General features: G+C 36.1%; 1 protein-coding gene across 6 annotated transcripts in view; it reads left to right on the top strand.

Moving 5' to 3' along the window:
- itsn1 (intersectin 1 (SH3 domain protein)) overlaps positions 1 to 15261 on the top strand; it is a 331858-nt gene that overhangs the window by 176734 nt on the left and 139863 nt on the right. For all 6 annotated transcript variants that reach the window (XM_039743834.1, XM_039743835.1, XM_039743833.1 and 3 more), the window contains 5 exons: positions 1029 to 1291; positions 6662 to 6811; positions 10299 to 10439; positions 13909 to 13996; positions 14276 to 14415. In XM_039743834.1, coding sequence (XP_039599768.1) covers positions 1029 to 1291; positions 6662 to 6811; positions 10299 to 10439; positions 13909 to 13996; positions 14276 to 14415 — 782 coding nt within the window. The remainder of the gene's footprint in view (positions 1 to 1028; positions 1292 to 6661; positions 6812 to 10298; positions 10440 to 13908; positions 13997 to 14275; positions 14416 to 15261) is intronic.

Here is a 15261-nt window from a genome sequence, read left to right as displayed (position 1 = left end):
GTCTTCCACTGGCCAAATTAGTGTTGAACGAAGGCTGTATCGTAATGTTATTGTGTAATTTATGTATGAGTAATGGGCTATGCAATAGGAAAAGAATTAGTAGTTGTATTCAAAATTGGTCGAACGATTTTGACGTAAAATTTTAACACATCTTCCGAGGATAATATTAGACACAAAAGGAGATCTTGATATGACATTCGTATTAAAACATTTACAGTTTCCTGATAGAATAGCTTTTTCTATGACAATTAACAGATCACAGGGACAAACATTCGAAAAAGTCAGTTTATTAATTAAAGAGAAAGAAATTATATTTACTCATGGACACGGAATCAATGTTCAAAGCAATATTGATGAAAAATTAATTCCAAATATTGTTTTTCCTGAAGATTTACTGTAAAAGTGTTAAATTTAAAAAGTATTTGTGTGTTCATTTCAAAGCCAAACAGAATGAAAACGTAGAATGCAACAAATATCTCTAATGCAACATGAAGCATAATTTCCTTTCAATTTATTATGTTTTACAATTTTTTTCTATGGTTAATTACTCGCTGTAATATAAAATAGTTAGCTCTATTATGTTTATATAACAATTCCTATGAAAATAACAATCTGTTTAAATTGTACATCCACTTCCCCATACGCAAGTGGCAGAGCCGTGATGTGGCTAACACGTAGCACCCGCATGGGGGTTGGTGAGTGAAGCGATCATGGGACAGAGCCCCCTAGTATAATAAAAACACAAATAATGTAGGTTGCTTCTATCGTAGTCTTCAATATATGTGTATACTCATTAGTTTTTATTAGTGCATATATTTCCAATTAAAATATTTTCAGAGCAAATAAAAATCACTGGTGACTTAAAAAATGACAATTCATGTTTGTATGAATATTTTAATTGTTTGCTGACTTTCTATGTATTCTGTTATATTGGAATAAGTTCCTGTCTGCTTTGTTTAAAATAAGTTTAGGGTTTATTTATTTATTTAATGAATTGCATGATGAAAGAGCTTTTCTTTTTGTTGTAGTAACTTTTGAGGACAAAAAACGAGAAAACTTTGAACGGGGCAATGTAGAATTGGAAAAAAGACGGCAAGCTTTGCTAGAACAGCAGCGAAAGGAGCAGGAGCGACTAGCGGCCTTGGAACGTCAAGAACAAGAACGGCGTGAACGAGAACGACTGGAGCAGGAGCGTCGGCGACAATTGGAGTTGGAAAAGCAGTTAGAAAAGCAGAGAGAGTTGGAGAGGCAGCGGGAAGAGGAGAGAAGGAAAGAGATTGAACGGAGGGAGGTTAGCAGTTTTTTTTTAACTGTTGTTTCACTTGAAATAAATGAAAACAAAATTGTTTTTGTAATTTTGATTTTTGATTTTTCACGACACTAGCATTTCTGTGTAATGTACAATACTTGCATGCAGTTGCCTATCTATTTATTACATATTATTTAAAGCCTCATAGTAATAGATTTGTTTGGAAATGAGCATTTACTACGGCACATGTGCAAGTACTCTTCACTGTTGGCATCTGAATCTGTGGATTTCATTGGTCCTTTCTACCCTTCAGTCAGCTCTGCCTTCTAGAACTGAGAATAAATACCAAAGCCTCATCTTTTATCAATGACTTATTCTGTAGAGAATATTTCCAAGATCAATTATCCGTCCCACACTTCAAATTCAGTCAGTATTTAGACTGGAAAAAAATGATATCTGTATATCCCAAATAATGTACGAACTTTAACATTTTAACCTTACATCACCCAGATATGATTTGTTGATTACTGTACTTTTGCATTGATAATTTAAGCAGATACATAGCTTGCAATCAATGTTATCAGTCGAGCCAATGTGGGCGATGCAGTGTCACAGAGCTTCATCAATAGCAAATTGATGGACTGCAATAATCTAGAGGTATTTAGAATGCTAGCACTGCAGTGTTTTTTTGTTTTTTTTAAAGGGGATTAATGGCGTGCTGTGTTGGGGCAGCAGAATTGTTAATTCTGAAGTATGCCATCCTCCTCAGAATTTATTTTAACAAAAGTCATGTATCAAATCTGTTGTACTGAAATAAATTCTGGCATTAGATCTGTGTGCAGCGAACCTTCTTTGTCTTACATTAACATGTTTAACATATGGCTCATCAGTGGTTAAGCTCTAGAACTAACTAAATCATTGCAGACTCCAAACTTGATATGTTTTGCAGAAGCGTTTTAGATGACTCTGTCTAGTGTGTTTACTTTGCAGAATCTAGGTGGTCAGGCTGGGTTTGTTAGATCTGTACTGAACAGCAAAAAAATAGCAATTAAATTGTTAATGCTGGCCAGCGCTTTTCTGTAAAACTGATAACTAAAACCAGCTCTTAACCTACTCGTTTTTCCTTATTGTTGTGGGTGGTTATAACATCTGTATTTATATTCCTACATGTAATTGTTTAAAAATTGTGTTGTTTGTTTGTTCATGGCTTTCTTAATTTTTTTTTTATTAATGTCATCTTTGCTTTTGTTTCCATTGTATTTTTGAAGTGCTTTGAGCATTAGAAAGGTGATACATAAGCAAAATGTAGTATTATTATTATTTTTATTATTAATACTGCTACACAGCAACATGAGCTCAAGTTTGATTGCTAAACATGTTATTGCTTATATGAAGTGTGCAATATCTACACATTTGTATGTTGATGGAGTGTGTTTTATATTGTTTTATAGCAGAATATTGAAAGTGTGTAATTAAGCAGACTCAATTGCCAAAATTATTATTATTTGAGCTCCCCAGCGTTTGCATGTTGCTTATTAAATCAGTGATCTGAGGTGATGCTGTAAGAGATGTTCAGTATTTTATGTAAATTGTATGCTTCTAACTCTATTATTAACACAGTTTAAGTAGTGACTTCAAAAGTATTTAAAAAAAATAAGCAAGGTAAGAATTTCCTTAAAAATGCTCTTTCAAAATAGTTTGCAATAGATAAATGACACATATTCAGCATCAGGAGATATCAAATATAAATATTAAAATAAGACTATGATTTTGATGGTCTTACTGCTTGCACAGGGAATCTCAGGAAATAAATCATGTTTGAAATTTAACTATTTGCTTAAACGTTTTGCTGGTTAAAATAACGGAAGACATCAAAGCACACTTATTTGATTTTTGCATTGTCTGATATTTCTAGAAGCCTTTAACTGTCACATTATCAGGAGAAAATGGTATTCTCTCACAACCAGTAAAATTGTATAGATTAAGGTAATAGGTACAACATTAATTATAATGCAATACAGTGCTTTACACTTCCAAAACTAAAATTAATTTCTGAAAACTAAAACTAAACAAAAAAAATAAAAGAATGAAAAACTAAATTAAAAATTGGCAAAAACTAAAAACAAAAAAATAAAAACAAAAGAAAATTAAAATTAAACACTGATCATAAAAACTTCTGAAATGTGTGAAATTTAATATGATAGAAATTATAAAATAGCAAGTCTTCAACTAGAATCTCTGAAGCTTACAAAACTTCCTTCGCACCTCTCCTCATCAGCGTCTGCTGTTTTGCAAATGTGCTGATCAGCACCGGAAGCAGGCAGCCTGCTATCCCATTCCCGACGGAGCTGAAGTTCTTCCAGGTCAAGTCTCTTTATCGTGGTGTGAGGTGCCTGGAGTTGTATAGGGTAAACAATATATCATTATTTGGAATACATACATTTCATGTGTGTTTACAAAGTTCTGTGTAAGTGTGTTTATTTGATATATGGACTAAAGTCTTCACATATTATTCACTTCACATCCATATTAGTATATCATGGAAAAAGATTCTATTTTAGATATGCGTTCACCATTTCTTGCCTCACATTTCTTGTCATCCTACACTTTCACAGACCTTTGTAGACACACATGAAACGTATGTATTCCAAATAATGATATATTATTTACCCTATGCAACTCCAGGCACCTCACACCACGATAAAGAGACCTTGAGCTGGGAGAACTTCAGCTCCATCGGGAATGGGATAGCAGGCTGCCTGCTGCTGGTTATGATCAACACATTTGCAAAACAATGGCACCTTGACTGCCATTAGGTATCAGGATGAAATCCTTGGACCTGTGGTCTGACCCTATGCTGGTGCAGTGGGTCCTGGGTTCCTCCTGGTACATTAAGTTGCTCTGCCTAATGTGGGGAGAGTATGCAGGCAGTTTCTGCATCACATGGTGATGTTAATGCCATTAAGGTTTGCCCTGCAGTCCCAGAAGTCTGGTCCCATAACTTGATATTGGGACTTTTAACAGGTTTTGTTTACCTGTTGTAGGCCGTTGCCCCACCGACCCATATTTAACATCCCTTACTCTGCTTAATCCTAAAAAAAAAAAAATATAAGGTTGAGACCCTACACAATTGAACATTTGAGGCCAGGAAAATGTAAGAATCTATACCAAATCTATATACTGTATATATAATTCACTAAGGCAAGACACCCATGGAAAACACACCGGTAGGGGCGTGGATTCACTAAGCCGTCTACAAGTAAGACACCTATGGCGCACGCAGGGAAGAGCCACGGCCACCAACTCCAAAACCATTGGATACGACAACTCGCAGAGCCACGCCCACCAATTCGGACGCGACGACACAGAAAGAACGCCGTCATTTATATTCGTTAATCATAGAGGCCTCATGTACCTCCGAGCCACCTTGACTGTTCATAGAGGCATGTTTCTCGCGGAGGTGAGTCGCCATATGCAGCGTGTAAAACGGTTTGCAAGGGGTATCCCATGGGATCCTTAAAACAATCCTTTACAACTGAGGCTAAAACACAATGAAGTAAGCAGTCTTTAAAAACCGAGTCTTCGGTTATGACGCACGACCTCGTGCACCATAGCAAACTGTTTTACACGCTACATACAGCAATTCGCATTCCCGACAAACATGCGTTTTCTTCACTCACAGACAATTATATGTTGTTTTCTCCAGAGTTCCATCTTTTCATTCACTTTCTGTTGTATCCGCAAACCCCTCACTTTTTAGACAATTGTGTCTTTCCAGAAGTGTTCAACCATCACTAAATAATTATGCGACGTTTGTTATGCCGCGGGTTCACTATTGTGTTGTATTTTGCTCTCTCCAGAGTTCCATCTTTTCATTCACTTACTGTTGTATTCTCACACCAACCCGTTTTAGACAACCATGTCTTTCCAGAAGTGTTTAGCATTGAATAAATAATTATGCATGAGATTGAGCGAGTGTCTACCCGGCGCAGAGAGGCGTGGGTAAGCCGTTGAACCCCATTCGGGCTGCAAATCGTGGAATTTCCACTAAGTGCGACTCATACACTCCCACTGGTTACGTCCCTACCCTTTGTACACACCCCCCTCCCACCTTGCTACTACCATGGTCGGGTGTCTTGGTGGATTATATATAGTAAAGCAGCCAAAATCGCACAGAGCAACGAAACATCTATGTGAGTCACAGGTGCATCTAGACTGTGTAAAGACGACAACGACTGAAGTGACGAGCTGGAGGTGGGCACATGAGCGGGCAGTGCATACTGAACGAGAAATCGGCAGACTAGCATGACGGAGGTAGCTGAATGGACGTCCTTATCCTCTCCTCCCGTTCCACACTCCACAACTGAGCGCCGTGCACCCCAATCCCTCCGTCTGGCAGGAGAAGGCACGATGGCAGTCCGCCAGTTTTCAGTCACGGACAATTGTGTGTTGGTTCGTTCCGTGCATTGTTACAATGTTGCTTTTCTTGCTGATTTATTACATTACCAATTTTTTTAAATGTTAATTTTCTCCCTGTGCTTAAAAATCATTAAAAAACCGGCCTTATTATGCAGCGTATGGTACGCCGCGGGTTGGCTAGTTAGTTTTAAAAGACAAAAAATTAAATGTAAATGAAATAGTACAGTTAAGATATAAAATATTTTGTTCCACATATGACTTTCCTTTCTGAGATGGTGTAATAGTTCTTTTGTAATAGTTACTTTTTATGTCTAATAACCCATAGTACAGAATTAAGATTTTTTTTGCATAAGTGTTTCTCTTTTCACTTACATTTGTCATGAGTTTCACATGAAGCATTATCTTTAAAAGAAATACTCTGGTTAAATAATCAGTGAATTATTTCAAAGTGTAATACATGAAATCACTTAGTTCAAAGGTTCAATTTTTTATGCATCACTTAAAAGAGGAATTGTTTTTCGTGATTTTTCCTTGTGTACAGCTCGTTGCTTAATTTTCAAATCTCCATCCTAATGATCATGTCTTCATATGCCAATCTCATTTTTTTTTAAATCTAAGTTTCCTCAGTTTATTTCTGACCTGATTAGTTTTTTAAGCAGAGAGTTCATTGGTTGGCCAGGGTGGTCTGTTTACTTAACATTATATATTGTAACTGTATTTTCTCCTAGGGCTTTTAAGCGTGGTCTCAGGAAGAGACTCTGAAATTTTCATGTAATAGTATGTATCTTTTGCATTTTGAGGTTAAAGTGCAGACTAAGCCTATGGAAGTCTCCTCTTTTATTTCTGCAGTGGATAAAGATAATGAGTTTTCTGTTGTGTCTTAATTATAAAGCACCAATATTTTAACTTTCTCTGTAGCATAGCCAAGCTAAAAATTGTACAATTTGAATTTTTCAAATGCATTTTTTCATAAGAGTTGTTTTACTTTTTTAGGCAGCAAAACGAGAACTTGAAAGACAGCGACAACTTGAGTGGGAGAGAAATCGAAGGCAAGAGCTACTTAACCAGAGAAATAGGGAACAAGAAAATATTGTGGTTTTAAAAGCCAGGAAGAAAACCTTGGAATTTGAGTTGGAAGCACTGGTAAGTAAAAGCTTGCAGCATAGCTCAATAAAAATGTATTAAAGTATACAAGTATTTCCATGTATTGCTGTTAGAAAAGTATTCACACACATTTTTAGTTTTTGCATTCCCCTGTTGAAAGAGGACAAAATAAAGCAACCAAATTTTTGTTTTTATAAAACTAGAATGATGTATTAGACTTACGCCCCCACAGGAAAATTCTAATCATCACTAGTTGTGTTTTGTGTTTAAAAAGTTGAAAAGGTAAAATGCATATTTATTCATTTTGTGATCAAAGATGACTTATCTTGCAAAGTAATGAAAGTGCCCAACCCTTCTACACACGATTTAGGTAGATAATAATTTTATGGACCTGTTCTACGCGGAATATTGTTTGGAAATTGCTGCGGAGCTTTATGCATTAAAGTGTTTCTCTAACCACCCCCAGTTTATCTTTACACACAGTCTATAGTATTAAAAGAAGCATGGTGGCATAATGATTTGAATTGCTGCTTCACAGCCCTAAAATCCTGTGTTTTGGCAATTTGGTCACTGACTTTTTGCCCATTCTAATTATGATAATTATGTATAGTTGTCAATGATTGGGTGTTTATATTACATGTCACAGCTGTACATAAGACAGGAAATGTGTAGGTGAAAGAAAAGATGCAACTCTGGAGAGGGCAACATACAATACAGCGTTTTACTCGCCTCATACAGCGATTCACATTCACGACAAATTGTTTTACACGCTGCATACAGCGATTCACATCCGCGACAAATATGAATCTTCTTTGATGGTGCTGTCACATCCACCCACGCTCTCGAAGCACTCACACTGCCTGGTCATATGCCCGCTCGCAGGAGCAACTAACAGACCCGCCCACCAACTTTAAGACCATGGGGTACCCCTCGCAAACTGTTCTACACGCCGCATACAGCGATTCACATCTGCGACAAACAAACTTTTACACACTGCATACGGCGATTCACATCCGCGACATGATTTTTCTTAGATAGTCCTGTCGCGTCCACCCTTGCACTCGTAGCATACACACCGCCTGGTCATGTGCCCGGTCGCAAGAGCAACTGACAGAGACCTGGCCACCAAGTCTAAGACCATAGGAAACCCCTTGGAAACTGTTTCACACGCTGCATACAACGATTCACATCCACGACAAACATGCCTCTTCTTAGATAGTCCTGCCGCGTCCACCCTCATTCTCGAAGTATACACACCTCCTAGTCATGTGGTGCCTCTGTGTGAACCGGTCAGGCACAGAGAAGGGCAGCTGCTAAGAGAGCTTCTCGACTGTTGCAGGGCCTGCATTGGTGAAGCAGGTGATACGGTAATGAAACACAGGCACAGGGCTTATTGGTTTTTAAAGACTGCTTCCTTCATTGTGTTTTAACCTCAGTTTTAAAGGATTGTTTTTAGGATCCCATGGGATACCCCTCGCAAACTTTTTACACGCTGCATATAGCGATTCACTTCCGCGAGAAACATGCCTCTATGAACAGTCAACGTGGCTCAGAGGTGCATGTGGACTCTACGACAGACGAACATAAATGATGCAGTTTATCCTGTGTCATCTCGTCCGAGTTGGTGGGCGTGGTTCTGCGAGTTGTCGTCGTATCCAATGGTCTTAGAGTTGGTGGTCATGGCTCCTTCCTGCGTGCACCATGGCCGTCTTACTTTTTGGCAGCTTAGTGAATCTGCTTTTCATGGGTGTCTTGCCTTAGTGAATTATATATATATAGATTATGCACAAAGCCAGATTGTGATCACAGTTTTGACTATACTGATTACAACGCATTTGAGAAGGGATTCAATAGTATTCTTGATTTGTAAGTATTGCTTTTATCACCACTTTGAAGCATTTCAGCATGCATGTTTACAGTTCAATCATTATGGGTTCAATTGCCATACCCAGACAGTGTCTGCTGAGTTTAAGACGGTGTTTCTTAGCGTACCTTTGATTACTCTATATGTGCCACTTGCATCTTCATGTGAATCATGTTGCTCACTTCTCTTTGTCGTGAGCATATTAGAGAGATCAAAGGCATTTCAGCTAGTGCCTTGTTCATGATATTATCCACACAACCAACAAAGTGATTGACTGTGTTGTGTAGTATTTTTTTTTGTTACAATTTTAACTGCAGTTGTCCCAGGACCAAGTCAGAAATGACAGCAATTACAAACGGGAAATAAAATTGAAGTGCACTCTTCAATTTTGGATTACACTGTAAGCAAGTCTTGTGTGTTTGTGACCCAGTGACTGCCACCTGTGGCTCAAATGTAGCTGAGAAACTTTGGTTTAAGTGTATGTGTCTGTATGACTAACTCTGCGCTCAGGGCTGACTGTTTTTGCCCTTTGCCCAGGGCTGCCAACAAAGGCATTGCCCCCACCCCTGTAACCCAGCACTAGAGGAAGCTAGTATGGAAATTCATGTACATACGTAGCTCATTTCACATGTGAAATTAAAGAAAAAAGCAACAACAATAAATAAATAAAAACAACATGAATGTTTGTGGTGCAACTACAACAGGAGGCAGGGGAATGTATGTGAACTGCAGCACAAAAACTCTAATCAAGTATTCAAAATGTAAGGTTTCAGTGTGTCTAATAGTTAATCAAAATTGTTTCAAGGGCTGGCATGAAAAATTAAATTTGAAAGTTAAGGTTTGAATGAATACATAATTATACATACATAGTTCAAATGTGTTTGCTTGTTGTTTCAACATAGTCACATATTGTTAGCTTGTTGTTTCAGAGTGATATATAATAGTGTGTTTTTGTGTGCTACTGTAATACTTGTTTCAAGCAATTGTTTAGGTGCAAGAGATTAAATGTTTCCAGACAAGGGGGCACCTTGTGCCAAACAGTATAAATTTTGCTATGGGATATGACATCTAGACTTGGTACAATAATAGCCAATAGATTGGAACACAAAAGAAAATTGATTCCAGAGTTGTGCATCATAAATTGTCTTGGTTATGTACTGTAAAATTCCTTTTTTTTTGGAGAGAAAGCCCAAAATCACATTTTTTTGTGTTTTAGTTGATATTGGTGTAAACAGATGTTTTTATTTATACAAATACTTTTGTTTTAAAAAATTTGAAGTGCTGTACTCATTATTCTTTTGCAATTTGTTGATTTTTGTTTTTAATTATATAAGCAGGGCAATAGACTTTTTTTTCTTTGTATTTTTTGCTTTTTCACAGTGTTCATCACCTTGAGTACAGACTTATTTCTTAATATCCTAAACCACATGGAAAAAATATGCGAAATACTTGCAGTGTAATATTTTTTACACAGTTTTAGTTCTAAATGCCCATCACTCTTCTTGAGTCTTTAATTCTCTTGGTAGCTGTTCTTGCTCATTTGTTATATCCTTCCTTATTTATCTAACTTGATGAGATTGACTAATATTGATAAAGTAGAAAAGGTTGGTGTATGCCACTTTTTTATTTTGTGTCTTGAGTGTTGTCTCTTTATTTTCTCAGAATGATAAAAAACATCAACTAGAGGGGAAGCTACAGGATATTAGATTTCGCTTGTCTGGCCAAAGGCAAGAAATTGAAAGCACTAACAAGACAAGAGAACAAAGAATTGCAGAGATCACACATCTTCAACAACAGCTACAGGTAGTCAGTCCTTTATTGCAGGCACACACCTTGTTCTTGGATTTGTGTTGTCTTATTCTATATTAAATATGATTAGTGACATAAAATAAATATGAGGCCTAAAGGCCTTTGTGTTTTGATTAACAAAGAACTATATATATATATATATATATATATTTTTTAAGATTGACTGTGTACAGTATGAAGTGACGTAGACCTAGTCATTTTAACTGCATTGAAATATATAATTTAAATAAAAATAATGTTAATTCATAAATGAGATATTTACATGTGTCTGCTATAATGTTACATTTTTTGTGTGGCCCAAATTTCTGAAATATCTTTGAAGATGCATTGTTGTTCTGTCCTATTAAAGTGTTTTCATTACTTTCAAAAAATGTTCTGTTATTGTTAATGGTTTTAAATAAAAATAATCCAGCAACTTTTAATATGACAATGTAATAATATAAAAAAAATCCATATTGAAAATATAATGCCATGATGAATTGTTACATTTTTTCCCAGCTTGAATTTAAATTTTTGATGTGTATTATTTTGTAACTCACATATTAAGGCAGTCTTAAACAATCCCCTTAAAGCAATTTATTGAATTACTCTCTGCACAAATAAGTGTCTCGTCAATTTGTTTAATTTTACTAATAGTCTCTTTGTCTCTCTGGAACGTTTATTTTGCTTCCTCATCTTAAAAAAAAAGCTATGACTTGAATGTGGTGTTATACAAGCAATTCAGAAAATGTCATACATGTAAAATAATGAAAATAATAATGAACCTCAAGAAAGAACAGGATTGCTGGCAATGTAATAGAATTTGTAAGGAGCTTTGAATAGTAACTGAAAGAAAGAGATTGATTGTACAAGTAGTTGAAGTAAGGCTTCTCTGAAGAGACAGGCAATTTAGAAAACCATCAGAACAGAACTATACCTTCTATGGATCAAGAATGTTCTTTTGCAGTAACTTGGACATCTAGTAATTTTCCCCTTAGTGAGAACAGGAGGGGCCGAATCAGAAGGCCTTGGTGGAAGATGAACTAATATGTTGAATTAGGACACCCTGAGTAGATTATATCACTCGGCTAAAATGGTATTGTATGCCAGTTCTCTTGGATACTGATTTTATAGTAGCAGCATCCTGTACAAATGTTTGTTACTGGTAAAGGAATGGTTGTATTTTACAATTTAATTTGCCCACAATCATATAGCAAATTTACAAATTATACAGTTAGTTTCCATATCATATTCATATTCATATTATGTCTGCTTAAACTTTACGAAACATGCATGTTTAATGTATGCCGATAACTGTAAATCTTTTAGAGTGTTGTCAGTGTTTTTTGCAGTGTTCTAATGCCCTTTGCAGGTTTGGTTCATGCTTTGCTTCTCAAGCTTCTAAGATGTTCTTAAATATAATTGTATTAAGTGAAATCAGTTTATAGATAGATGGATACCTAGAGTTTAGGTCTCATTCCCAATTGTTAACCTCATAAAAATAGTAAATGGCATTTTGTGACCTTTATAAGTAGAATGTGTTTGATAACTTGATGCTATACCGTAGATCCCGGAATATAAGCCGACTCGGTATATTAGCCGACCCCCTTCTCTACCTACTAAATTACATGTATTTGCTGATGACCGGTATTTAAGCCGACCCCCTTCTCCAAGCAAAATTTTCTAAATTTCCTTAAAACTGTCTCTTCAGGTATATTTATCATGTTTATCGGCGAGAATTTGAGACTGCCGGTATTTTTGATGGAAACCAGGAAGTGATTGCGGAGAAGTTTGGTAAAATGAAACCTTTGTGTTGAAACTATATACACAAATACGGTTCATCAGCGGGTGGATTTCCGGAGACTCGTTATAAATTTGATTAACTTAAATACGCAATACAGTGGACCCTTGACTTACGAACTTAATTCGTTCGCGAAGGCTAACCCATAATGCGTTCCGAACCTCCCACTGCAACACTTAGTTAATCTTTTCATAATAAAAAAGGGTTGTATAATGTGCATAATTTACCAAAACACCAATAATTTTTCTACTGTGCTAACCAAAAAGTTATAAAAAGTGCCTAGCCTACCAGAAGTAGGCTAGATTAAGCTAGGACAATGGTGGCGCATATGGTGGCAGCAGCTCAGGGCTCTCCTTTTCAGTGCACTTTTTTGTTGTTTTTGTACTTTTTTTTTTTTTCCTTGTTTGTGCACATCCGCTACACCCGTCAGAACCTTAGACATCGGTGTCCAGAGCCAGACATCTGTTTCGAGTGTTTTTCATCACACGCACAACATCCCAGACAACATAGCGAGACCAGCGGGCTCTCCGTGGATTGTTGTCGAGTCTAGGAGACGGAGGAGGGAAAGAAGGCAGAAGTGGGGCCGCAGATCCGCCGTTATGCTAAGGCTAAAAAACAACCATACAAGCCCTATACATAACTTTTTTTCTGCACTGAAGGAGCTGCTTTTAATCTCATTGTAGATGTGTATAGTGACAATAAAAGGCATTCTATTCTAGAAACAACAATTTCTTACTGTAGTCACCATTTAATTTGACATCTTTGGGCTGCAGGAAGGGAGAAGGAGGAGGAGAATGAAACAGAAGGTGGTTATTGTTTAGAAGGAGCCTCCTTATGCAAATCTTTTCTTTGTAAAATTGTCGAGATGGTGGATTTCGACATGCTGTACATATTAGCGAGATCGGTCACACAAACAGCACTCTCATATTTCCACACAATTTCCATCTTCATTTTGATTGTGATCGCTTTCTTTACCTTCTCTTCCTTCCTTCCTTAGCAATTATGTGTCTTGCTTGCATGGTCTTAATGAATTATATATATAGGTAAATCACTGCAGTGACCGAAATTACATCCACAAACACATGTATCTGGGCTCCGACTGGCCTTCCGAACCCTCTTGGTTGTTTGTTTACAATCGCGCAAGCGGATACACGTGACCGCATCCGTGTCGTAAAGCAAGATGTTGATCGTAAATCAAAACAAAAAATTTTATTTTAAACTTCTCGATAATTTATTATAAATTTTATTAATAAAATCAACAACTGAAACACTTTTTTGAATAAATTCTTTATTTAATTTAAAGTACCGGCATGCAAAGTTACTTCTTCATCTGAAAGATGGCTCTGTGGTTTCGTCATTATTTACTTCCGTATTCATCGGCAAAACCGGCATTGCGCTGGAAATCTTGAATCTGAAATGATACTTGTTGTATGAACCGACCCCCAAACTCCAAGCCAAAAATCTAGGACGAAATTCTCGGCTTATATAATGGGATCTACGGTATATTACGAATTCACATTTTTAAACTTTGAGTCATTTTTATCGCTTATTTTACAGTAAAAAGTGTCCAAAGCTAATGTAGCAGTCAATATCATTCATTCATTGCCTAGTTATTAATATTCTTTCATATGTTCTGTACATAATTTCAAATGTATAACATTTTCCTTTTCCCTGGTTATGCAGGAGTCTCAGCAAATGCTTGGTCGATTGATCCCAGAAAAGCAGCTCCTGAATGACCAGCTGAAGCAGGTGCAACAGAACAGTTTACACAGTGAGTACCCAGCCTCACCTTGAACGCTGCGTGGGGATTCTTATAGTGCACATATTCATTCATCACATTTACCATGTGAATTGGTTAACACTGGGCTTTTTAGATTATTTCATGAATAAAAATATGAAATGCTATTTGATTAAGATATTACTTTTTAATCACAGTTCTAGTTTGACTGTTTGTTTTGATCAATGTAATTTTCAGTTTTATATAAAATTATTTTCTTATTTCAGTTACTTTGTATATATTTTGCCAATAAGAGTTTTTCTTTATATTTAGGAGATTCTCTTCTGACCATCCGGAAAGCCTTAGAAGTAAAAGAGTCAACACGGCAACATTTGCGGGATCAGCTGGATGAGGTTGAGAAGGAAACCAGGACCAAACTTTTGGAGATTGATAGTTTCAACAATCAATTAAAGGTACATATATTGAAAAATTACTAATTTTCTTTTTAGTGACTTGTTACATAAAAATGTTTTTTTCTGTTTTTTCATAGGTAAGCAGGGATTGTGGATTTATTTGTCTGCTGTTAAGAATATAGTACATCTGAAAACATACTATATTTTGAAATGTTGCCTGGTCTTATAAATGGTTACAATACCGTTTAATACATATGCAGTTACAAATGAAACATTTTATTCAAAAGATTTTGGAAAACAAATTAGCCAAATGTGTTTTTTTAATTAAAAAACTGAACTGAAATATGATCCATAACAAGTTAGAGTAAAAATTATTTCGACAAATGGCATACATGCTGTCCTATTTTGATGATTTATATTACCTTGCAAAATGCAGAATTATTTATAAACTTAGGAGATTATAATTAACATGTTCCACTTTTAGACCCCAGCCAGATGTTTTTACACATTTCTTTTCTGTTTCTTCTATTATAATATCGTATGATGTAGGTAACAAATTAATTGTATCAGGCTTTTACAGATAAGATAGGGGACCAACAGCAACAACTGTACATGGAAGATAAGCAGTACAACTGATTGTAAGCACCTGCTGACTACTGTGTTTACCAATTGTTAAATCCAGAAGGTTTGACTGTGACATAACATTAAAATAACATTAATCTAGTAAATTATTGATTTATCTAGCTTGAATATTTGAAAAAAAGCTTTCATTTTCCAAACATTACTGGTCAGAAATTAACAGCTTTTTACATTGCTCTTCAGATTTTAAAAAGGAGTTAATTCTTCCTAAGAAAAGTCTTTTATGTTAACCTTGTTGACCAGAGAAAATTCACACACACTTCAAAA

Source organism: Polypterus senegalus, chromosome 2 (assembly GCF_016835505.1).
Source record: "Polypterus senegalus isolate Bchr_013 chromosome 2, ASM1683550v1, whole genome shotgun sequence".
NCBI lineage: Eukaryota > Metazoa > Chordata > Cladistia > Polypteriformes > Polypteridae > Polypterus > Polypterus senegalus.
The sequence above is the reverse complement of the archived record's forward strand: the minus strand, read 5'-3'. Positions and strand labels throughout refer to the sequence as shown.